Below are 25,033 nucleotides of genomic sequence, written 5' to 3'. Positions count from 1 at the left end.
ATGGAGGCAGAGGTTAAAAACTGCATGATTCCAGGGAGATGAGGGATGGGAGTAGCAGGATGGCCCTCCAACCCCGATCACTTGCTAGCCTGAACACAGCTGCAGGGGTGGAGTGAGGGCAGGAAAGGCCTAAGTGCCATGGCACTCAGGAATTTCAGATAGCACCAGATGATGAGAGAACTCTAGGTAGCAGTTACACCATGGACTAATAGGTGGTACCTGCCCCTCCCATTTAGAGGAAGGCTAGCTGTGGACGTCAGAAAGGGAAGTGGCAGCCTCTATGCCCACAGAATCTGAGGACATGGAGGGCATCAGGTGGACTGTATACTGATGGACTTTATGATTTGGGTAGCTTGATTAAGCTACCTCAGATGTTAATAGCCTCACAGTGCCTTGCCTCAGCAAGGCATTCCCATCCTTCAACCCAACTCCCTATCAGCAACCATCTCTACCAGAGATCATTATGTATGTTATGCCCCATAATCCTTTTTTTAAGGTTTATTTTGAGAGAGAGAATCCAAAACATGCGTGGGGGAGGGGCAGAGAGGGAGACAGAATCCCAAGCAGGTTCTGCACTGTCAGCACAGAGCCCGAGGAGCTCAGCTGCACAACTGACCATGAGATCACGACCCGAGTCGAAATCAAGAGTTAGACACAACTGACTGAGCCACCAAGGTGGCCCGTGCCACATAATCCTTAATAGTCCTTGAATGTGCATTGTTGAAGAATCTGAAGCTCAGAGTGATCAAATCACTTGCCTCAACCTGAATTCAGACCCAGGTCTGGTTAAATCAGAAGCCGGTCCTTAAACATGGAATTACCTGTATACAACTTTCTTCTGTGTAATGGGCATTTTGCTGATGGGCCATTTTGCATTCGCTCTCTGTCCCCATCTACAGCTGAAACTTAGAGAGATAATTTAGTTCAGGAAATGTTAGTGGGGCTAGTGGAAATCTTTCTACTCATGCTGTATCAGTCTTCTCTAACTTCATCCCTCTTGTAAAAACCTCAGAGATCTCATGCACCCCTTTCCTGCCTCTTGAAGAAATATTCTCCTATGTGAATATAATCTTTTATGTATCCATACTACCAACAAAGATTTTACTTAGTAGCTTGACTTTCTGAGATTTGTATTATAAAAGCAAGTTTAATTTCCAAATATGGAATCATAACATTTAATAGTAATACTGATTATAGTGTTTCTAAATATCCCTGCCTGGTCCCAAAGCAGGGTCTGGGCACAATTTGGTCCCTATCAGCTTAGCACACACTAGCTCCATACTAGAGATGTAAATGGACAATTACTTAACCTTTCTGCCTGTTTCTTCATCATATAAATTTGGTAATAGCACCTATATACTTCCCACAGGAATGTTTTGGAGAAATGAAATAAAGAAATTAAAGCACTTAGCACAGAGCTGGTACACTATAGATACACAATAAATACTAAGTATAACCAGTATCTTTTAGAATTTGCTAGAGCTGTGGCCAAGTTAGGACCTGAGAAATCATGGACTCAGTAACTTTTCAGTCCCAGAAAACACTTGAGAATGAGGACCATGGATTTCCAGAAGTCTGCCTCAGGACTAGGTTATGAGAAGGGGAGGTACTGGGGAGTTGCTAGCCTTGGTAATTTCTGTCCTCTTCCAGGGAGTCCAGAGGAACGAGGTCTAATACAGTGGAAAGCTGGGGCCCATGCCAACAGTGAGATGTCTACCAGCCTCAAGAGCTATGACTTCCCCATTGGGATGAGCATGGTCAAGAAGATTGCCTTTCTGAAATATATTCCTATCTGCCCAGTCTTCAAAGGATTTTCAAGGTCAAAAGCCCAGCAACCAGTTCCAGAAGACACTCCAGATAATATACAAACTGGGTCTGCGTGCACCAAGGTCTGAAAAATTACTCCTAGGAAAGGTAGTGTGTTAGATGGTCTTTTGTGGGAGGGCTGAAAAATCATAATACTCTTAAGCTTTTCAAAAAAATGTTTTAAATGTTTTATTTATTTCTGAGAGAGAGAGAGACAGTGTGATCAGGGGAGGGTCAGAGAGAGAAGTAGATACAGAATCTGAAGCGGGCTCCAGGCTCTGAGCTAGCTGTCACCACAGAGCCCGACGCGGGGCTCAAACCCGCTAACCATGAGATTGTGACCTGAGCTGAAGTCGGACGCTCAACCGACTGAGCCACCCAGGCACCCCTATCCTTATGCTTTAAACAAAGAAAAAACTACTGTTTCCATTTTTGTGACCTATTTCACGGTCTTCAGGGAAAAGTAGACTGGGTAAACGGTCAAAATACAGATTCTGAATGGGATTCCTTAGCTATTTCATAATGAGAGTAGAACTTCCCAACTGCTGTGGGTTACTAAGAAGTCACAAGTATGCTGACATATTGACCCCTTCAGCATTCTGAGTATCTAGGCAGGAAATGGGTCAACTGCAGCCCATGAACCATAAACTCTGGCCACAGATAGCCCCATTCTTGTACTCCAGCGTGTTAAAAAAAATTAATACTTTATGACATGGAATAGATTGAGAAATACTGACAGTGCACAAGAACAGGAAAAATCCTCTCAGGGGCACCTGGATGGTTCAGTTGGTTAAGCGTCCAACTCTTGATTTCAGCTCAGGTCATGATCTCAAGATTTTGAGATCAAGCCCTGTGTTCGGTTCCTCTTATATATACTGCATTGTTTCAATAGTGATCATAAAATAAGAACCCTGAAATCAAAACAGGATGACCTCAATTACTTTAAAACTGTGACACACAGGCCCTGATGGGGTAATCTGTCCAAAGTGGACAGATTCAAAATAGAATAGCTGATGCTATGAAACTTACCATCTCTAATTGTAATACATATGCCTGACTCTCCAGTTAAACAGCTAAGTAGTCTTAATGTGCAGTTTCTCTGACAATCAAGAAAAGTTCCAACAGGAGCTAGAGTGTATTGTGCTAAGCGAAAGAAGTCAGAGAAAGACAAATACCATATGACTTCACTCATATGTGGGAGAAACAAAACAGATGAACATATGGGAGGGGGGGAGAAAGACAGAGGGAAACAAACCATAAGAGATTCTTAACAATAAAGAATAAACTGAGGGTTGATAGAGGGAGGTTGGTGATGGGTGTTGAGGGCACTTGCTATGATGAGCACTGGGTATTGTATCTAAGTGATTAATCACTGAATTCTAGCCTGAAACCAATATTGCACTATAGCATTTAAATTAAAACTTGAAAAAAAAGAAAAATCCCAACAAAATTAGAATACTCTAATAACTATCCAACTTCAGCTCAAGTCATGATCTCGCAGCTGGTGGGTTTGAGCCCCGCGTCAGGCTCTGTGCCGACAGCGCAGAGCCTGGAGCCTGCTTTGGATTCTGTTTCTCCCTCTCTCTCTCTGCCTCTCCCTCCCCTGCTCATGCTCTGTATCTCTCTCAAAAATCAACAAACATTAAGAAAAATTCCAATACTCTTTAATAATGATAATAATAACAATCGCTTAAACAAACTTTCTATGTGCTGAGGACTATTTAAAACACATTTTTTCAATGTTTATGTTTTTTTGAGAGCGAGCGAGCGAGCGAGCACGAGAGCGCAGGCAGGGGAGGGACAGAGAGAGAGGGAGACATAGAATCCAAAGCAGGCTCCAGGCTCTGAGCTGTCAGCACGGAGCCTGACGTGGGGCTTGAACTCAAACTGTGACATCATGACCTGAGTCCACGCCGGACGCTTACCAACTGAGCCACCCAGGCGCCCTGTGCTGAGGACTATCTTAAGTGCTTGATGTGTATTAATGAATCCCACAATCCTAAGATAGATACTGTTATTACTACCCTTTTATTTTTATTTTTTTAAGTACTCCTTTACACCCAATGTGGGGCTCAAACTCACAACCCCAAGATCAAGAGTCACATGCTCTTCTGACTATGCCAGCCATGTGCCCTGTCATTACTACCATTTTATTTTTATTATTTTTTAATGTTTTATTTATTTCTGAGAGAGGGAGAAGACAGTGTGATCGGGGGAGGGTCAGAGAGGGAGATACAGAATCTGAAGCAGGCTCCAGGCTCTGAGCTAGCTGTCAGCACAGAGCCTGATGTGGGGCTTGAACCCATGAACTGTGAGATCATGACATGAGACGAAGTCAGATACTTAACCAACTGAGCCACCCAGGCACCCCATTACTACCATTTTAAAGAGGTGGAAACTAAGGCATAAAAAAGTGACTCGTCCATGATCAATGGATTCACATCTAGAAGTCTGGCTAGTCTTTTTTTTTTTTTAAATAATCATTTTAATAACTGAACTTCTATTTTTTAAATACTTATTTTTGAGAGAGGGAGCGTGAGTAGGGGAGGGAGGGTGGCCCATAGTCTTTGCTCTTAATCATTAGGTTACAATGCATAATTCAAGTTTATAAATCTCCAGTTACACTGCACTATGATAATTTGGCAGTATGTGGAAATGAACTCATCTGCCCCCGTCTGAGCTTAGAGGAAAAGGGTCTGTAAGCCTCATACATCTGGCAGCCTGCTGTGCCACTTGTGGTACTTAGCTATTAAGACACATAGGGAACTGGCTGTATCATAGCTCCAAAAAGAAAGACAGCCAAGTAGGATCCTTTCTGCTTCAGGGCTTCTTAAAAATCTACTTGTTTTGGGGTGCCTTGCTGGCTGAGTCAATAGAGCATGTGACTCTTTGGGGTCATGAGTTCAAGTCCCACATTGAGTGTAGAGATTATTTTTTGTTTTTAAAGTAATTTCTATACCCAACATGGGGCTTGAACTCATACCCCTCAGATCAAGAGTCATATGCTCTAATTGAGTCAGCCAGGTGCTTGAGATTATAAAAAACCCACAAACCACAAAAAAACCACCACCTACTTGTTTACTGTCTTTTAAGGTAGCTATTAAAAAACACTGGGGTACTTGGGCACACCAAAGGATCCCCCACTAAGAATGTGAACCAGAACTGACTACATGGCCTTAATTCTGAGCCCAACAAACTCAAGAAAAGCTCAGAAGACATTATCATCAACTGAGTAGGGCCATGAGGCAGAAGTGTATGTAGAACCAGGGAATTGCTAGCTGGCTGTCAGCCAGTCCCAAGATAAAGATTATCCCAAAACAAAGTACTCACCCCAGGAACAAACTCCTTTAATACTTCTCCTCAGGAACAAACATAAATAAGCTTGTGAGGGGGAAAAGAGGGATGGTCCAGGTGAACCATAAGAGCAAACTAGTCCAATCAGACCAGCTTGTGAAGGGCAGAAGCCAATGGAGATTATACTAGAATAAGGTTGCCATTATACTGGTTAGCCAAAAACCTTCTTAAGGTGGAGTTCTGTAACTGCACTGCCACTGACTGCAGCCTGAGGCAACCACGGTGGCTTACAGAAAGGGAGATCAGGTTTGTTTTACTGCTGCATTTTCGACAGATATATGCATAATGACACACTTGACACTATGGAATCTAGTAAAGCCTACTCTCTTAGCAAATCTTGCCAGTAGGGTTGTCCTGAAGTACTGAACCCACAATACAGTGAGTATCAATCACCACAGGAGAGTCTGCACTCCAGCCAGCACCAATAAACACAACCATCCGCTCAGTTCTACTATTATTTATTTTTTTAAATATTTTTGAAAAAATATAATTTTTTTACAATATTTTCAACTTAAACACTATTCACACTGAACACGTATGGCAGCTTAACCTACCCAAGTATGAAGTTTAAGAAGCCAAAACTGTTCTAGCTTTGTTAAAAGAAAAGTTGTGCTGCAGACCATTGTAGTGATGGTTAACAAAGCAAGGAAAAGCACCACTCAAATCACCTGTTACAATTTCTTTTGGATTTGATTGGATTGGATTATGGTGGATCAAATGTTGCACTTCACATAGGCATGGCTATGATGCATTGACTCCTTAGAAGATGTAAGTCTCAAATTACATACTTCCTCAGATATAACATTAGGAGAATTCACTATTTCTTACGTGATAACATACCATAAAAGCCAGGGCTAGTTCTCATTGTGAGCATTACCTTAGAACCTCAGTAACCAAAGACATATTGTCTATAATGAATTATTTCAAATTAGCTAACAAGGACTTCTTAAGAAAAAGGAAATTCTTCTTGATAGTCACGAATGTAGATTTAAGTCTGAACTGAGAAATGTGCCTAACAACCTGAACTTAAATTTACTCATTAAAAAAAAAAGTTTAGACATTAACAACTGTTCACTAACCCTCAAGGACCAGTTTAGCCTCAAAAAAGGCAATTCACTAAGATTTAGAGGTTATTTTAATTTGGTGCTTTGTTACAACTTGACTGGTGCTTCTTTCCTCGCTGTCTTCACATCAAGCCATGGGGCCAATTCTATTCTCAGTAAATGTTTGACAGCTTATTACTTAATAACAGTCTCAGCACTTTTATTAAGCATGCAAGACTAACAAAACTTTGGCAATGCATAAGTGTAACACAGTGACAAGAGAGAGCTTTTACAATTAAGTCTTCTAATACTGCCTTCACAGTGTGGAAATTGTGCTACATCCACCAAAAGAGGGCCCCATCTACTCAAATATTTTAGTACTTCACCCCAGGAACAAACTCCTTTGCATTTGGATTCAGATTGCTCTTGACCTGGAAAATAAGTACATAAAAAAGCAAGTTCATTAACAGAAGGCTTCAGATACTCAAAAGCATTCAACCCAGATCCACATGCAAACTTATCTTCCAAAAAATGTAAGGCAAAAGAACTCAGACTGTATGGTTAAACTTAACCCAAAAAATTTATCTACAGAAGGGAAAGAAGGAACCTGAAGTAATCTATATATATACCTACTAACTACACACAAAAAGGTGTCACAGAATAAGGAATTCTGTTCATTTAACTATAATTTTACTTTAACAGTTTCATACTATGCAAAAACATTAAACAAGTGTTGAAATGATGATTAAAGTGGATTGAGGAATTGTTTATGGATTAATTTTGCTTATGACCCTCAAAAAATATGGAGTTATCTTCCTAAAATTGCTGTATTCTAATTACTACAGGAAGCAAGGTTTGTAACAGGAAAAGAAAACTACATGGAGAATCAGAAGACCCTAAGACGTAATTCCAGATCTGCTCTAAATTAACTTCCTATAAAAGCCTCGATAAATCACTCTCTGTGGAACTCTAGTTCTGCATCAGTTAGAGGAATAATGAGCCAAAGTCTCTAAGAGCCAGTATTCTAGATCTCTAAACTTTTACTTTCCTAAGCAAATGTACCAGCATCTTGACAATAGGTGGAATTTGCCACCACCACGGTTGATAAAAGTGAAAAGATATCAAGATGTATTACAGGACCTGAAATGTCGGAATACCACTAGGCTTTTCGACTGATTCTGATCCTCCTATGTCACTTATTTCACAATTAAATAACATCTTGAAGCATTAGTTTAATTTAGTTTCATAATCTATACACAACCATTTCCTTGGACAGGATATACTCTCACTTCTCGCAAAGGAAATATATCTAAACTTTAAAAGCATGAAGTTTAAATTAAAAAAGCAGTGTTTCTGAATGTGCAATCTTTTGGCAGCTATGAAAGCACGATAAGGAATTAACATAATCTCAAATAGACCAAGAACAAACCAGTTCCTAGACAATGAAATTATACGGAGTCCAGATTAAAGTTATACATTATGACCAGCAAAGGACTTCACTCATCAGAGCAACCAGGATTATTTGTGGAATGACTAACGTAGTCATAAGCAAGCTTATCACAACAAGCTATTGAGATTACACATTTGTTTAAGTGGGTTACTGACATTTCCTGCAACAAATCTGTACTGCAATGTAAATTTTCAGTGTTCTCCATACAGCCCTTTAGAAGAATGGTTCCCAAATGTCTGATGGGGCAGGCTGGCCGTATGTCCTAGGAGTGCTTTTTATGCCTAGACAACTGATTTGCAAGCCTGGGATCTAGCTAAGGGACTTATTATGATATATCGCTAGGTTAGGAAATCACTGCACAGTGAAGAGAAAACACTGCAAAAAATATTTGTGAGTCTAGGAGTAAATTCCAGAGAACTAAATTGTAAAAGCAACTAGAGACTGTCAATATGGACAGAAAAGTCAACATTATGACTTTAAATCATTTTATCTTAATTTTAGCAAACGATTAACCACATTCTATTCAAGTATTGATGCCTATTTATCATAATTCCTGAAAAATTTTTTACTGCAAATGTACCATCCGCAGCAATGAGACATGGAGATTAGGGCAATGCAAACAGGTTTGTGTTCCTTTTCTGCCAAGAGCTTGTAAAAGTCCTTATTAAATCCCAGTTCCAAATGGAGTTAGGGTAACTCAATGAAAATCTTTAGCCAGGAAAAAAAAACAACTCCAAATTTTCACCTTTCAGATAAAAATGTGCAAATTTCGCCAAATGTTTAAGAAAAAATTAAAGAGCAAAACATCTTCATCAAGCTACTTTTGTATAGGCAAGTCACATGGACATACTGTCTATTTCTTCTGGATTAACAGTTTAAGATATTTACATATCCTAGGGCAATACAGTTATCAAAACTAAAAGCAGTGGCTGAGAAGTCTGTTAGTAGTCTCAGACTAGCTCCAGAATATTGCCAGAAGTCACTGTCAGTCAGGCAAACCATGAGAGACTCTTGAATGCTGACAAAAACTGAGGACTGATGGATGTGGGGGGGAGGAGGGATGGGCATGGAGGAGGACACTTGTGGGGATGAGCACCGAGTGTTATGTGGAAACTAATTTGACAATAAACTATTTGTAAAAAAAAAAAAAGTCACTCTCAGTCATAAGTGAGACTGGGAGGCCCCTGCTTCCACAGGAGAAGTACAATTTCTGACGGAGAAGAAATGTAGAACTCTTGTTACACAGATGATTACTGGCTTTTCCACTTATGGGAAAGATGAGCTAGTTTTTAAAAAGATGAAAAAGAACTTTTTACCACAAGATCTTCCAGAGAAGAGCCATCACTGATAACAAGGTCATTAAATTGGTCTTGGATTTGGTCCATAGTTTGTGGGAGATCTCGAGCTGGAATAAACCACTCATGTTCCTCTTCCTCTTCCAGCATTTCTTGGAAACAGCGTTCAATAAATTCTTCTTCCCATAACTCCTCTTCTATCTGGATTAATAATAAATAAAGGATCACTGATAGCACACTTGGTAAGATATCACTAGGAATGGCTTAAAATGTCTTGAATTAAGGCATTTAAGGGGTGCCTGGGTGGCTCAGTTGGTTGAGCATCCAACTCTTGATTTTAGGGTCATGATCCCAGTGTTGTGGGATTGAGCTCTGCACTGGGCTCCCCTGCTTGGAGCCTGCTTAGGTTAGGATTCTCTCTCTTCCTCTGCCCCTCACCATCTCATGTGCATGCTCCCTCTCTTAAAAATAAATAAATAAATAAATAAATAAATAAATAAATAAATAAATAAATAAAAATTAAAGCATTTAAAAACACACTATTTTAACCTTCTTCTCTGCTGTGCCAAGAAAAAAAATGTTTACCATAAGTCTAGGAAAGATCTGTTTAAGGTTTTGCTGTCTTTATTTGTCCTAGCAGAATGTGGGGAAATAATAAAGGAGTGCTTTCATTCAGGAATGTCTATCACAATTACCTGTAATACTTTGAAACTACACAAACCCTAACCCCAATCAAAAATGACTAAAATTCTGTACAGGGTAAGGTCAGGGCATGGGTAATTATTATTATTTTTTTTAATTTTTAAAAAATGTTTTTATTTATTTCTGAGAGAGAGAGAGAGAGAGAGAGAGAGAGAGAGAGAGACAGAGACAGTGTGAGCAGAGGAGGGTCAGAGAAAGAGGAAGACACAGAATCTGAAGCAGGCTCCAGGCTCTGAGCTAGCTGTCTGCACAGAGCCCAATGTGGGGCTCGAACCCATGAACTGTGAGATCATGACCTGAGCCCGGAGTCGGATGCCTAACTGACTGAGCCACCTAGGCATCCCGAGGACATGGGTAACTAAACACCAAACCAAACCAACAAACACCAACCCAAATGATTCTCACTGAATTGAGACTACAGTCTTACTCTAGAATACCCATTACTGGATGTGGTGAAATCAAGTTGGCCTACTGACTACCAAAGCCATGATCAGGGAGGAACTAAACAAGATGGGAACAGATGCCAGACATATGGAAATAAAAGACAACATTCATCGGTTTCTAGGTATTCTCTAAAGAGAAGAGTAGTGTCAAAATTTCAGGCTCATCAGATTGAGAACCTCAGGTGAAACACAATTCTGTATTCTAGTGCCTAGGACTGTCTACTCCTGCTTTTTATTCTCTTAAGAGCAATCTGATTGGTGTAAGGCAATGGATCCCAAACCTATCTGTACACTGGAACCAAGTGTTTTTTTTTAAGTTTTATTTTTAAGTAATCTCTACACCAAACATGGGGCTCAAATGCACAACTCTGAGATCAAGAGTTACTAATCCACAAAATGAATCATTTAGGTGCTCCTCATCTCAAAAGCTTTAATAAACAAGTTTTCCAGGCTCTACCCTAGTCTTCCTGAATGACAATATCTGGGGTGGGACGCTGAAAAAAACTCCCTAAATTATTTCAATGAGCAGATAAACCTGGTAGTAATCAGCATCCAAATAAAACAGGAGTGGCAGCACATAAGTCTATATATTTTATATATAAGGGAGGAGATAAAAAACACACTTAAGGGTCAAGTCAATTACCCTGAGGGCTGTCATGGGCTACAAAAGAGACGGTATGTTTGTACACAAAACTAACTTGTCTGTTGAATTCCTCTTCATTTTCCATCCACATGTACTCTGCAAATGGATTGTCATCTTCATGAGAATGACCATTAATAATCACATCTTCATTGATGATGCTTGGGCTAGTACTGCTGCGACTTGGATCTTTCATGGTTGGCGTTAGTTGTCGTTTTTAACCTTAAAAGAAAAACAATAGTTAATTTTGTCAGTCATTCTTTCAGTTCTTAGCAAGCAACTATTATCTCCATGAATCATGGTTAGGTTTTAGATGCACATGATAAATGAAGGCACATGATAAATCAAGTATGTGGAAAGTTTCTTTTTCTTTTCTTTTTGGTCAAATGATCTCAGTATCAGTTGAGATAGCTGAGAACAGCCTAGATTCATCTAGTGCTTTCTGGTAACAGCCAATGATGGTAATCAACTGCTTGAACATCATTCCCAAATCAATCAATTATTTAAATACTGGATTATCTCTTGCTTTATAAAACAAGCATGGTCTAAAAGACCTAAATCAAGTGACCTTATGAAATGAAAATTATACTTTTAACTGATATTAAAAAGCTCAGACTGCAAATGAAAACAGACTTTTAATAACGTCTTAATTCCTCAGTCCCAAGGTAAAGAATGCTGCCCATCTCTAGACTTCATAGCACACTCTCTATTGCTTTATCTCTGGGTCCAGGTCGAGTTCCTCCATGTCTGGACCTGTCCACCATACAATGAGTTTCAGGCAAGTAACCTCTCATATATATATAACATGCATGTTATTTTTTTTTTGAGAGAGCAAGCGATCATGAGGTGGGGAGAGGGGCAATGAGAGAGGAAGAGAAGGAATCTTAAGCAAGAGGGCTCAATCCCACGACCTGGGATCATGACCTGAGCTGAAACCAAGAAAGGAACACACAACTGACAGAGCCACCCAGGTGCCCCTATTTTTTAAAGTTAGTTTATTTAGAGAGAGGATGAGTGGGATGGGGTGGGGGAGGGGAAAGGGGGAGAGGGGTGAGGGAGGGAGGGGGAGAGGGAGAGAGGGAGGGAGAGAGAAAGAGAGAGAGAGAGAGAGAGAATATCCCAAGCAGGCGCCACACTCCGTGCTGAGACCAACTTTGGCCTCGATCTCACAACTGTGAGATTATGACCTGAGCTGAAATCAACAGCTGGATGGTTAACTGAACTGACTGAGCCACCCAGATGCCCCAATATGCATGCTTTTAAATGAGAGAGTTTATCTATAAACTGCTTCTTAAACTGCTTTATTACCTTCACAATATGTAATAAGCATTTTTTCCATGCAAGTTTCTGAAATTCCCCAACTAACAGAAAAACTTTCAGACTAACTCAAAATGAAATATCCAATCAGAAAAACAACAGGGAGGGAGGGAGGGAGGGGAGGGGGAGAGGGAGGGAGGGAAGAAAAATGACAGACCACCACAGAGTCACAGTAAAGGGTACATCAAGAAAATAGAACTTTAAGAAGCAGGGGGTTTTATTATTCAAGGTATAAGGTAAAACTCCTCATGATGGTCATGAATGAGGGGGATGTTCTATGAGAGTATGAACTGTACCTTAAATGAAGCTCCCTAATTTTCCTCCTTAGCTCTCTCATCTCCTCCATGAACCGTTCCATATTATCAGCAACTCCATCTATCATATCATGGTTACTGACAAGCCTATTGGGCATATCCTCTCTAATATCATGGGCAGGTGCAGCCCAACCTGCTAATATTTCCTCCAGGCTCCTGGCCTTCACCATCTCCCAAAGGGTAGGCTTCTCATTCTGCGCTGCAGCCTGCTTTTCTCCTTTGCTTTCCTGGGAGACAATTTCCATGCTGAGATTTTTTTTCCTGCTTCCTCTTCCTGCAGGGATCAGAAGCGGTCTTCTTCTCTTAGCCTTGAAATCTGCTGCACCAATGGACCTAAAGACCTGCTGTGGTTAAGTCAGCTTCTATGACTTCCTCCTTTCCTGGGCTGTAGGCTCACCCACCTCAGGTCAACAGCGAGCAGATGCACAGCCACAAAAGACTACCAGAATTCAACTAGCTCAAGCATCTAATCTCTTTCTATGTGAGAAAAAACACAACAATATCTAATACGATAGATCTGGTTTCTTAAACACTACTCATTAAGTGATAACATGATCTAATCCAGTTGATAGACTGCTGGCTAAAAGTCTGAAGCATAATGATCAGATTCTACAATATTCTACCAATTCATTAAGTATAAAATTGCTAAAAATGGGTTTACATGTAATAATAGTCACTTGTACATAAATTCAAACAGTAGTATGACCTGTGCCTAATACGAGAATAGAATTATCAGTAATCCAGTACTACAGTTATCATTAAGTAAAACATTAAAAACTAAAACCTCCTACCACAAATAGTTTTTTCCTTGGGTTTAAGGTTCAGGGAGCATTTGCTCTATATGTACTGCTGGCCCTAAGAAGTTATTATTATTTTTTAATCTTTTTTTTATCAGAGATATTCATTGTTTTGTCTTGTCTGCTTTTATAGTGCCTCTATTATTTTCATTCTACCCACACCTTAGCACTGAGACAACCTCTGTCTCTGCTTCTCTTTCACATATATATAATAATAAATAACTAGGGCAGTAGTTTGAGGACCTCTTAACAAATACAGATGTCACTACCATGATGCTGTCAGTAGTATTCAGTATTTCAGAAAACACCTGTTTCAGGATAGAAACCACCCTGCCCCAGCTTAAGAGACTAAATTCACATTATATGAACAGTATGAGTTTTTATTATACATATGTACTCTTAAGGTTAAGTCCACAAAACAAATCTAAGAAAAGGGGCACCTGGCTAGTTGAGTCAGAAGAGCATATGACCCCTGATCTCAGGGTTGTGAATTTGAGCCCCACACTGGGATCCTCTTGACCCCTCCCCCACTTGTGTGCCTGTGCTCTCAAAAAAATAGCAAAACAAACAAAAAGAGAAAAAAAAAGTTTAGCACAGATTATGAGATATTCAACATTCAAATGGAATTAAGTAGTTAAATAGCAACGATGTAGTACTCAAACCCACAAAATGTTGAGATCATGACCTGAGCCAAAGTTGTACACGTAACCAAATGAACCATCCAGGTGGCCCTCTAACTTGTTTTTAAATATGCCTCCATAGTTTGAGCCCTGCGTCAGGCTCTGTGCTGACAGCTCAGAGCCTGAAGCCGGTTTCTGATTCTGTGTCTTCCCCCTCTCTCTGCCCCTCTCCCGCTTGTGCTCTGTCTCTCAAAAATAAACATTTAGAAATAAATAAATAAAAATAAATCTCCGTAAAAAAATTTTAAATAAATATGCCTCTGTGGCCAAATTATATCTACATGTAAATGCAATCTATATATTTTTTATAACAATTATTTTTATTTTTTACAAATAGTTTATTGTCAATTTGGTTTCCATATAACACCCAGTGCTCATCCCCAGAATTGCCCTCCTCCATGCCCATCTCCCCCCCCCCCAATCCATCAGTCCTCAGTTTGTTTCTCACTATTCAAGAGTCTCTCACGGTTTGCCTCTCCCCCTTTCCCCCGCGGTCCTCAGTTAAGTTCCTCCTAATCCTCCTATACGAATGCAATCTATATTTTAAAGGGAAAAAAATTCCATTCAATTTATGAGCACAAATTTATGTAAACCATGAAAAACGTTCCTCAGAAAATTCTATAGTTTGTGAATCCCAAGGGACTCCCCTCTTCTCTTTGATGCCAATCAGTAACAAAGAAACTATTAACAGAGCTTGGCAAAAAAAAGGGCCCAATTCCTGTATCTGACAAGGCTCTAGGTCGGCTTTTTTGCTCATTATCACTTCATCAAACAAGCTGTGGCTTTGGTACAGCTCCCAGGGAGGGAGTCCATAAAGGACTGTAAATAAAATTACTTTATCAACTCATATTTGGGAAACAAATCATAATTGAAACCAAAAAGAACAAAGTGGAGCCCGGACGTTAATCTTACACCTTAGACAGCTGAAGGAAGGAACAACTGCTGACCAAATTTCTGGCTACAGCCAGCCAGGTGAAAGCCATCAGGATAAGGATCATTTACTTTCAGAATGTTGACAGACCTACAAATTATTGAACATGAGGTATTCTAATATAAGGAGATGTACTGAATTTTTAATTTTTTTCTGACTTGTTCTTGACCCTTCTTGGACCACACTCTTTATACTGGTTCCTCTGCGTGTTCTGCTGCTTTTTAAAACTGGGTATAGGATCACCTGGTTGGCTCAGTTGATACAGTATGTGGCTCTTAATTTTGGGATCCTGAGTTCAAGCCCCATGCTAGGTGTAGAGCTTATTTAAAAACTTGGGTATACAGGGGCGCCTGGGTGGCTTAGTCGGTTAAGCGTCCGATTTCGCTTAGGTCATGATCTCGCAGTTCGTGGGTTCGAGCCCCGCGTCGGGCTCTGTGCTGACTGCCAGCTCAGAGCCTGGAGCCTGTTTCAGTCTGTGACTCCCTCTCTCTCTGACCCTTCCCTGCTCACGCTCTCTCTCTCTCTCTCTCTCCTAGAAATAAATAAAACATTTAAAAAATTAAAAAAATAAATAAATAAAAAAAAATAAAAACTTGGGTATACAGTTCAAATACCATAAAATTTATGATTTTAAAGTGCTGGATTGGCATTTGTTAAAAACAGTCAAAGGCAAGTATAGTAGGCAAAGCCACCTAGGGCAAGGAAGAACAGATGTGAAAAACAAAAAGACCATGCAAAAAGCATTAAAGGATAGACTGGTGAAGGAAATGCTTTGGGTGTAAGGGCTTTGAAAACCTCTTGCACATTCTGGGGAACTAAGAATGCCAAGGGCAGGTCCAGTGCTGGGAGCACGCTCAGAAAAGACGTGAGGGGTGCCTAGGTGACTCTGGTGGTTAAGCATCTGACTCTTGATTTCATCTCAGGTCATGATCTCATGGTTCGTGATATAAAACCCCATGTCTGGCTCTGTAGTGACAGTGTGGAACCTGCCTGGAATTATCTCTCCTTTTCTCTCTCTGCCCCTCCCCCATGCACTCTCTTTCTCTCAAAACAAATAAATAAACATAAAAAAAAAAGACCTGTGAAGGCCCTACACTCTGGCTGCCCTTCAGTATATGCACATATAGTGAGGGCTAAAAGAGCTGTAAACTGCCTGAGTGTTGAATGTATGCCTCAACATAAACAAGAATCTATTTACAAAGACTGGGAGAGGTTTTTTTGTTTATAGGTATTTTAGAAAAACATGTATTAAAAAAACTTTTTAATGTTTATTTTTGAGAGCAACAGAAAGAGAGAGAGAGAGAGAGAGAGAGAGAGAGAGAGAGAGAGAGACAAGGAGGGAGAGAGAGAGAATCCAAAGCAGACTCCAGGCTCCGAGCTGTCAGCACCAAAGCCTGATGCTCTCTCTCAAAATAAATAGATAAACATTAAAAAAACAGAGAAGAGTAATATAGAGAAATTATTAAAAAGAAACCAAACAATTTCTGGAGTGTAAAAGTACAATAACTGAAATGAAAAATTTACCAAAGGGATTTACAACAGATCTGATGAAGGAGAAAAAAAAAATCAACAAATTTAAAGATAAGTCAATTGAGATTATTGAGCTTTAGGAGAGAAGTCAAACAATGAAGAATAATGAACAGAGCCTTAAAGACCAGTAGGAAACTATCATACACATTATGGAATCTCAGGAGTAGACAAGGGGCTAGAAAGAATATTTTAAGAAATAACAGCCGCTTGGGGTGCCTGGCTGGCTCAGTCAGTGGCGCCTGGGGCTCTTAATCTCAGGGTTGTGTAGAGATCTCAGCCTGCGTTAGGTGTAGAAATTTGCTTAAAAACAAATTTTAAAAAATCTTTTTTTATTTTAGAGAGAATGAGCAAGCAGGGGAAGGGGGCAGAAGGAGAGAAAAAGAATCCTAAGCAGGCTCCATGCTCAGCACAAAGCCAACATGGGGCTTGATCCCATGATCCTGGGAACACGACCTGAGCTGAAATCAAGAGACACATGACAGACTAAGCCACCCAGGAGCCCCTAAAAATAAAATTTTTTAAAAAAGAAAAGAAACAATGACCCCAAACTCCTCACACTTGATAAAAATTTATATATATTACTCTACATATCCAAGAAACTCTCAACAAATTCCACGTAGAAGAAACTCAAAATTATCCACATTAAGACACATTATAATCAAATTACTGAAAGACTGAAGAGATTATCTTCAATACAAGTGTCTCTTTACATACAAGGGATCCTCAAAATAAGATTAATAGTTGATTTCACGTTAGAAACCACAGAGGCCAGGGGTGCCTGGGTGGCTCAGTCAGTTAAGCATCTGAGTCTTGATTTTGGCTCTGGTCATGATCTCAGGACTCGTGGGTTCAAGCCCCATGTCAGGCTCTGCCATGGCAGTAAGGAGCCTTTCTGGGATTCTTTCTCTGTCCCTCCCCTACTCAGATCCCTCTCTTTCAAATATAAACACACACACACACAAAAAAAAAGATAAATATTTACACACCAAGATACAAGAGTCAAAGTGCAGAATATCAAAGGGAATTCTTAAAAGACAAAAAACACTGTTTTCAACGAAGTGACAAGGAAAATCATCTGCTTCTCAGTAATAAAAAGCAAAAAACCAAACTGAAAGAAAACTACCAGAATGCCAGACCTGGGCAGAAAACAGCTTAGAAACATAAATGAACTAGAAAATTTCCATCCTTATTATTCAGGAATAGTTTGAATAATAAGAATTACAGGATCCTGATATACGAATCTAAAATTACATGGGCTCAGTGCTTTTAAAATATTTTTAACAACCTTTAATTTTGTTTTTCTTGTTATGATTAGTGTATTCAGGTTTTCTATCTCTTTGGTTAATTACAGTAATTTATATTTCATTAAAATTTCATTTTCTCCAGAATTTTAATTTTGTTTTAACATTGCATAGAATGCAACTATTCTAACTTGTTTCATTACATATAATTTGATTATATGTTCCTTTTCCTCATTTTGAGATTTGTCTTAGAAAAAAAGTCCAGGTTTCCAATTTGGGTACCAGTGAGTATAAATAAACTCTTTCTATATATGTATTAAGAGGAAGATCTGTGTGTGTTTTTCAAATGCACAGAATCTCTGGGAACATATAAAACAGAGAAGCAAATCATATCTGATAAGGGACTTGTATTCACAGTATATAAAGAACTATTAGAACTCAAAAAAAATGACACAATTTAAAAATGGGAAAAGAAGGGGCGCCTGGGTGGCTCAGTCGGTTGAGCGTCTGACTTTGGCCCAGGTCATGATCTCACAGTTCTTGGGTTCGAGCCCCGCATCGGGCTCTGTGCTGACTGCCAGCTCAGAGCCTGGAGCCTGTTTCAGTCTGTGACTCCCTCTCTCTCTGACCCTCCCCTGCTCACGCTTTCTCTCTCTCCTAGAAAGAAATAAAACATTAAAAAAAAATTAAAAAAAAAAATAATAAAATAAAACAGTTAAAAAAAAAAAAAAAAAAAAAAAAAAAAAAATAAAAAAAAAAATAATAAAATAAAACAGTTAAAAAAAAAAAGGGAAAAGAACAGTTTTCCCAAGAACGTACAGATGCCAATAAATACATAAGATAATCAAAACCATTAATCACGGGGGAAACGCAAATCAAAACCATAATGAGATGCCACTTTACACTAGAATGGCTGTAATAAAAAAGATAGATAATAACAAGTATTGGTGAAAATGTGGAGAAATGGGTAACTTCATTTACTGATGGTGGGCATGTTACAATGATGCAGCTGCTTTGAAAAAGCAGTTCCTCAAAAAATTAAACATGGAACCCAACATTTATGCTAGGTATATATCCAAGAGAAATGAAAATATATGCCCTGTAGAAAGCGTGTACACAAATGTTCATAGCTGTATTATTCACAATAGCCCAAAAGTAAATAAATAAAACTCAGGGGTCCACCAATTGATAAATACTGTGGTATCTCCCATACAACAGAATATTATGTGACAATAAAAAGAAAAGAATTACTTGATACATGCTGTATCATAAATGAACACTGAAAACATTATGCTAAGTGAAAGAAGCCAGTCACAAAGCACCACATCTGTATGACAGCTAAGGGGTATGAGGTTTCTTTCTGGGGTAACAAAAATGTTCTAAAATTGCTTGTGGTGATGGATGCACAGCTCTCTGAATATCCTAAAAACAACTCTACTGTATACGTTAAATGAGTTAAAGGCAGTGAATTATAGTTCAGTAATAACTGTTTAAGGGCGTGTGGGTAGCTCTGGTCATGATCTCACGGTCCAGTCCAGGAATTTGAGACTTGCATCAGGCTCTGTACTGACAGCTCAGAGCCTGGAGCCTGCTTTCAATTCTTTATCTCCCTCCCTCTCTGCCCCTCCCTGGTTACACTCTCTTAAAAATAAACATTAAAAAAAAAAAAAAAGAACTGTCAAAAAACAACATTCAGTGCCTACAGAGAGAACTAGGTGGGCAAGAGACATTGTTACATCTTTTGAATTTTGAATAGATATCTATTAAAAATACAACTTAAATAAACAAAGCCCCTACTTTAAGTACATTCATTTTTTCTATATATTTTATTAATTCCTGTTTTTTCACTTTATTTTCCCTTCACTAAATTTCTACCAATTTGTTACTCTGATTTTTAAGTCGATAATCATGTTTATTTCCAACCTTTCATTTAATAAATGATTTATATCTACAAATTTCCATTTATTCTGAACTTAGTTCTTATCAATTTTAAGTAATTATAATTTAATTTATAATGAGCCAGAGATTATTTGGAAGAATTTTTTACATTTTGAAATGGTTATGGTTCTTTTGTTTACCCTTTGATTTCTAGTTTTACTTCATTATGTTATAAAAGCCAGCCAGCTAGGCGCCTGGGTGGCTCAATTGGTTTACTGTCTAACTTCAGCTCAGATCATGATCTCAGGGTTCGTGGGTTCAAAACACACACTGGGTTCTGTGCTGACAGTTCAGAGCCTGGAGTCTGCTTCAGATTTTGTGTTTCCCTGTTTCTCTGCTCCTCCCCTGCTTGTGCTCTCTCCCAAAAATAAATAAACAGGGGGCGCCTGGGTGGCTCAGTTGGTTAAGCGTCCGACTTTGGCTCAGGTCATGATCTCACGGTTTGTGGGTTCGAGCCCCGCGTTGGGCTCTGTGCTGACTGCCAGCTCAGAGCCTGGGTCCTGTTTTGGATTCTGTGACTCCCTCTCTCTCTGACCCCATGTTCACACTGTCTCTCTCTCTCTCTCCCCTAGAAATAAATAAAACATTAAAAAAATTTTTTTTTTAATTTTTTAAATAAAAAAAGTAAAACATTAAAAAAAAGAATGGGATGACTCTATTTAAAATTTTTAAATTTATTTACATATATAACACATAAAAATATTTATTTATATATCTACATCTCTATCTACAAATCATCTTTTACTTGATTTGTTAAATTCTGAAAGTGGTCTATTCAAGTCCTATACTGTAAGAGTTAGACTCTTAAACCCAGTCTCAGATTTATCATTTTTGATAACTGATGGTTGGTTTTATGTCTTCCATCATAATTTTTAAGTTTTTCTTATAGTTTCTTACATTCTATTCCTGTAGTGTTTATTTTCCTATTTTTAGGAAATCTGCATACCAGTGAGTGTAATAAACTCACATTTTAAAAAATAAAGGATTTATTTTCTGTGACTGACAAACTACTGAGGAATCTCAGTTGGTTTTCTCCCATGTCTGAAATATAATTGATATCAGTACTGTAAAGTTTCAGGTGTACAGCATGATAATATGACTTACAGCCACTGTGAAATTAAAATAGATTTACATAGACTCCTATTCATTAAAATCACACTCTATATACCTCCAACCAATTCAAAACATTTAGAATGCTTTTCCTTATTCAGGGTCTCCAACCCAATCCTTGCTCCCAGACAAGGAAGGAAACTTTAGAATGATTTTACTTACCCCATTTCCTTCCTCTACTCCATCTCCTGAGTTTTGTGGAAATAATTTAAGCAGTGTTAGTGCCATTCTGTTTGGTTTTCTTTTAGGTACAGATCTTTCAGAAGAATTTTTTAACCAAACACAATTTACATTATTATCTATTTATATTTTTACTAGACTCATTGTTATCATTGTTTCTTTTATTCATAATCTTCCCCTAACTTGACATCTTTAATGTTTCTTCAAAAGGTTACCCAAAGACATTCATTTCTCAGCTACTGCATGTCTTTTGCTTTTCTTTAAATAATAATACTTAATGGGACAGATTTAGATTTCTGTGTTTTCTATTATCTGCAAATATTCCAGCTTTCATTGTTGTAGTTTTTCTTTTGTAAAGATCCTGTTCATGGGGCATGTGGTGGCTCAATCAGTTAAGCATCCAACTCTTGATTTCAGCTTAGCTCATGATCTCAAGAGTTGTGGGATCAAGCCCTCATCGAACTCCATGCTGAGTGTGGAGCCTGCTTGGGATTCTCTCTCCCTTTCTCTCTCTGCTCCTCCCCTGCTGGCATTCTCTCTCTCTAAATAAAATAAAATAAATAAATATGGTTTCCAGCAGTGTCCATTCTTTTATATTCTTTCTAAAATTTTAAATTATAGAAATCTTTTAAGTTTTAGAAACTTCTCCCTAGTTTCATCTCTTAAGACTTCTCATTAAAATTTCAATAGAATTCTCTCTTCTTTCCTTAATTTGACTCCACAGACACCTTTTCTTATTCCATTGGACTCTATTTTGAACAACTGGGACTCCTTAACCTTATTTGCATACACACACGTTACCATAATTAGTTGTCTCTCCAACAGTGCAAGAGGATAAAGAAATCTCTGGTTTGGCTTGTTTTCCACTTGTTTGTAAGCAGCTTCGCATTTTTTGTTTTAATGTTTGGCAATATACATTAATGATGAAAAGCATTGGCTCTGGAACCCAAGGGTAAGTTATTTAACCTCTCTGTGTTTCAGATTCTCCATCTATTAAATGGTAATAATAATAGTATCTAGGCACAGAGCCTAGCACATAACAATATTATCTATTTTAGAGTTTATTAAACATTTAGAGCAATTAAAGGTTGCTAGAGCAATGTATACGGTAAAAAAAAAAAAAAAAAAAAATCACATGTCCAAAAACCTGTAGGAGTGAAGCAATGTCACAGAACCAAAACTATAATCCTAATCTCAACTAGGTATAAAAAGGTGATCTGGTGAGAGTAAGGATGGCTCAGCACTGCCTATCATCACTACTAGATAAAAACTCAAAGCACATCAGAAAAAAAAAAAAAAAAAAAAAAATATAAAAAAAAAAAAAAAAAAAAAAAAAATCACATGTCCAAAAACCTGTAGGAGTGAAGCAATGTCACAGAACCAAAACTATAATCCTAATCTCAACTAGGTATAAAAAGGTGATCTGGTGAGAGTAAGGATGGCTCAGCACTGCCTATCATCACTACTAGATAAAAACTCAAAGCACATCAGAAACACCATCCTTATTTATAAAATTTGACACAAAAAATAAGCAGAAGGAACTCAAACCTTTAAATCCACACTATCCAATTTGGTGGCCAATTACTATGGCTAAGTAAAAATAAACTCGATGCAATAAAAAATTTATTTCTTTAGCTGCACTTGTCACATTTCAAGCGCTCAACAGACATGTGCTATTAGTACTTACTGGACAGCACTGCTCTAAACAATAAGGAAATTTAGAAGAAGAAGAAAGATGGTTACTGGATGTGAAACTTAGGCTGTATCACATGCAAATTACTAATGCACCTATGCAACAGGGAGGTCCAGATCACAAGGGGTATAGCCTGGACAATTTTAATCTTGGACTAGGTCTGAAAATACACTACTAACAACCTACCAGATCCTAGGTGTCACTAAACCACAAGCAGCACAGTAAAATGGTTAAGTGTATATAATCTCTGGACTACTTGGGTTTGAATTCCAGCTCTTACCAGCTGTGTTAACACTGGACAAGTTAATTCACATCTCTCACTTGTTAGCTTTATTTTACAGTAGTACTTACCACTTAGGGAGGGTGAAGATTAAATACTTGTAAAAACACTTAGAATAATGCTTGGCATTACTATGATAGAAATACGTGCCTAATAAAATAATTTCTCAAACTTCTTTTTCCTCAATTTCAAAATAGGCAAGATAAAACTTGCTCTGCCTTTTTCACAGGTTATGATAATGAGTAAGTCTGCAAATTACAAAAATATGTAAAATCACAAAAGAAAGGGGGCCAAGGCCTTATTTTCTACTTTCTTTCACCTCCCACATTATCGACGAAATTGCTATGCTAACAGCATTTATAAGTGTTTATATTTTCTATTAAAAGTGGAGCAAGGGCGCCTGTGTGGCTCTGTCAGCTGCGCACCAACTTCAGCTCAGGTTATGATCTCACAGCTTCTGAGTTTTGAGCCTTGCGTCAAGCTCTGTGCTGACAGCTCAGAGCCTGGAGTGGGCTTCAGATTCTAAGTCTCCCTCTTTCTCTGCCCCTCCCCTGCTCACTCACTCTCTCAAAAATAAATATTAAAAAGTTTTTTAAAAAAAGTGGAGCATCATCTCTAGAGTCGTAAGGGGGGAAACCTGAATAAAGTGTACAGTGCTTACTGAAGTAAAAGCCTAAGACAAACTTACTCTGTTCCAAGAGGAAAGAGATCATCTCTACCTCAATTTGAGCTCCCAAGCACCAATATACATTATAATAAAACCCTCTAAGCATTACAGTGAGTTTCCACTGCTTAACAACCATCCTTTAAAGAAAGAGATAGGTTGTAATTTTTGTAAAGTTACCTATCTTGATTTGTCGTAGACTTATTTATGAGAAAAGACTTAAGTTTTGTACAAGATCACAATTAACAAGCAGTACAAACAAGCTAATTTGCCCCACGTATTCTTTCACAAACTGTAATCAGACGCACAAACCAGCAAACCCTGGGAATCATATTTAAATACTTACAGAAACCTTTTTCTTATTTAGAAACCTAACTTGAAAATGCAAACCAACACCTGCTCAACTGCAATTTGTGAAAAACCATGCCACAAGACTACAAGATTAGCCAGCGGACAAAAATGGGAATTTGTCTTCTGTTGAAATAAGCGTCAAAAGCTGTCAGTTGCTAGACTTTTTCCCAAGGTAAACTGGAAGCCAAATTCTTTCTAGAGTTTGTGGTTTCCATGAGGTAATGGGGCTGCAAAATCAGGGAGAGCAAGACAATAAAAGGAAGCAGAAAAGGCCTCTTCTTGAATCACCAGAAAATACCACTGCTTGCTGCTTCAACAAATGTTTTGAAAAAACAAACTTGACCACAAGCCACATAATTTTAGCGGTACTGGGGAGCAAGCACAGAGTGGAAGAGAAATTAAAAGGAGGAGGACCGGAATTCAAGAATGTGAATTAGATGGGCCGTTAAAGTTCATCTGGCTTACAATACTCCCGGAGTAGGGATTCCAGCCCTCCTATTAGGAGCATGGGATACAATTTAACTAAAAATAAGGAGTAAGAAAAGGTGAAGAAACGGGAAAAAGCGGATCAGAAAGGTACTGGCCAGTGGACGGCTGCAGAACGCTCCCCTCGGACGCTCGCCAGCCCGCCAGTCCCTCCGCCCCTCTTTCCCCACCCCAGCTACCAGAGGAGCGCGCACGCGCAGCAAGTAGGGGCTGCGCGTGGCGACGCGCAGGCGTAAACTGGGGAGAAACAATGAGCTTTGTTGCCGAAGCGGCAGTGGGGGGCAGGGGAAAAGGGTACCCGGGGGGAGGTGAAGAAAGTGGAGGGAGAAAGGGGGGCCACGAGAAAGTGCTATCCCGGCAACCCTCGCGCGCCGCCGAGGACCCGGATAGATTGCTGCGAGATCCAAATCATAAATAATAATGACAATGAGAAAAAAAGGGACGGCCATTTCTCAGAGAAGAAAGAGTCTTAAGTCGGTAGCAGCTCATCCCTCAGACTCCACTGAAAGACGCAAGGAGTAGGGAAGCCATACAAGGCTTGTTGGCCAACAACCCGGGGGACCCTTCAGGCCCCTCAACCGTCGCCAAGGTGCTGTCCCTCGAGCGCCGGGGCCGCCGCACCCTTCTGGCCGCTCCGCCCGAGGGAACCCCTCACCCAGTGCACGGCAGCGGGGACGGCAGCCAGCGAATCCGGTCGGCCTCCGCGGATCTCCACAGGCAGCGCCGCTCCCCCGCTCGACGCGCGCTTCGCCCGCCGCCTCCCTTCTCCAGTCCAAACAAACACCCCA

The 25,033-nt window shown here is 39.2% G+C and overlaps 2 protein-coding genes and 1 pseudogene across 3 annotated transcripts in view; 1 reads left to right on the top strand and 2 right to left on the bottom strand.

Moving 5' to 3' along the window:
- The window catches only part of SLC23A1 (solute carrier family 23 member 1), a 14,074-nt gene extending 6,958 nt beyond the window's left edge, over positions 1-7,116 (top strand). Inside the window, exons 14-15 of the mRNA XM_039252742.1 lie at positions 1,651-1,914; positions 7,049-7,116. Coding sequence (XP_039108673.1) covers positions 1,651-1,895 — 245 coding nt within the window. The 3' untranslated portion in view covers positions 1,896-1,914; positions 7,049-7,116. The remainder of the gene's footprint in view (positions 1-1,650; positions 1,915-7,048) is intronic.
- PAIP2 (poly(A) binding protein interacting protein 2) lies at positions 5,603-25,033 on the bottom strand. 2 transcript variants are annotated; one of them, XM_039252743.1, is made up of 4 exons: positions 24,901-25,033; positions 10,792-10,955; positions 8,970-9,149; positions 5,603-6,634 (listed from the first exon to the last, which is right to left on the bottom strand). In XM_039252743.1, the coding sequence occupies exons 2-4, from the start codon at positions 10,927-10,929 to the stop codon at positions 6,578-6,580; spliced, it is 375 nt and encodes a 124-aa protein (XP_039108674.1). In that variant the 5' UTR covers positions 10,930-10,955; positions 24,901-25,033; the 3' UTR covers positions 5,603-6,577. The 2 variants fall into 2 exon arrangements, with proteins under 2 accessions (XP_039108674.1, XP_039108675.1); XM_039252744.1 differs by lacking the exon at positions 24,901-25,033 and adding an exon at positions 23,755-23,778.
- Positions 11,833-13,623, bottom strand: LOC120245634 (annotated as a pseudogene).

This window comes from Hyaena hyaena, unplaced genomic scaffold, assembly GCF_003009895.1.
Source record: "Hyaena hyaena isolate Hyena2069 unplaced genomic scaffold, ASM300989v1 scaffold_426, whole genome shotgun sequence".
NCBI lineage: Eukaryota > Metazoa > Chordata > Mammalia > Carnivora > Hyaenidae > Hyaena > Hyaena hyaena.
Note: the sequence above shows the minus strand (reverse complement) of the source record. Positions and strands in the feature narration are given on the sequence as shown.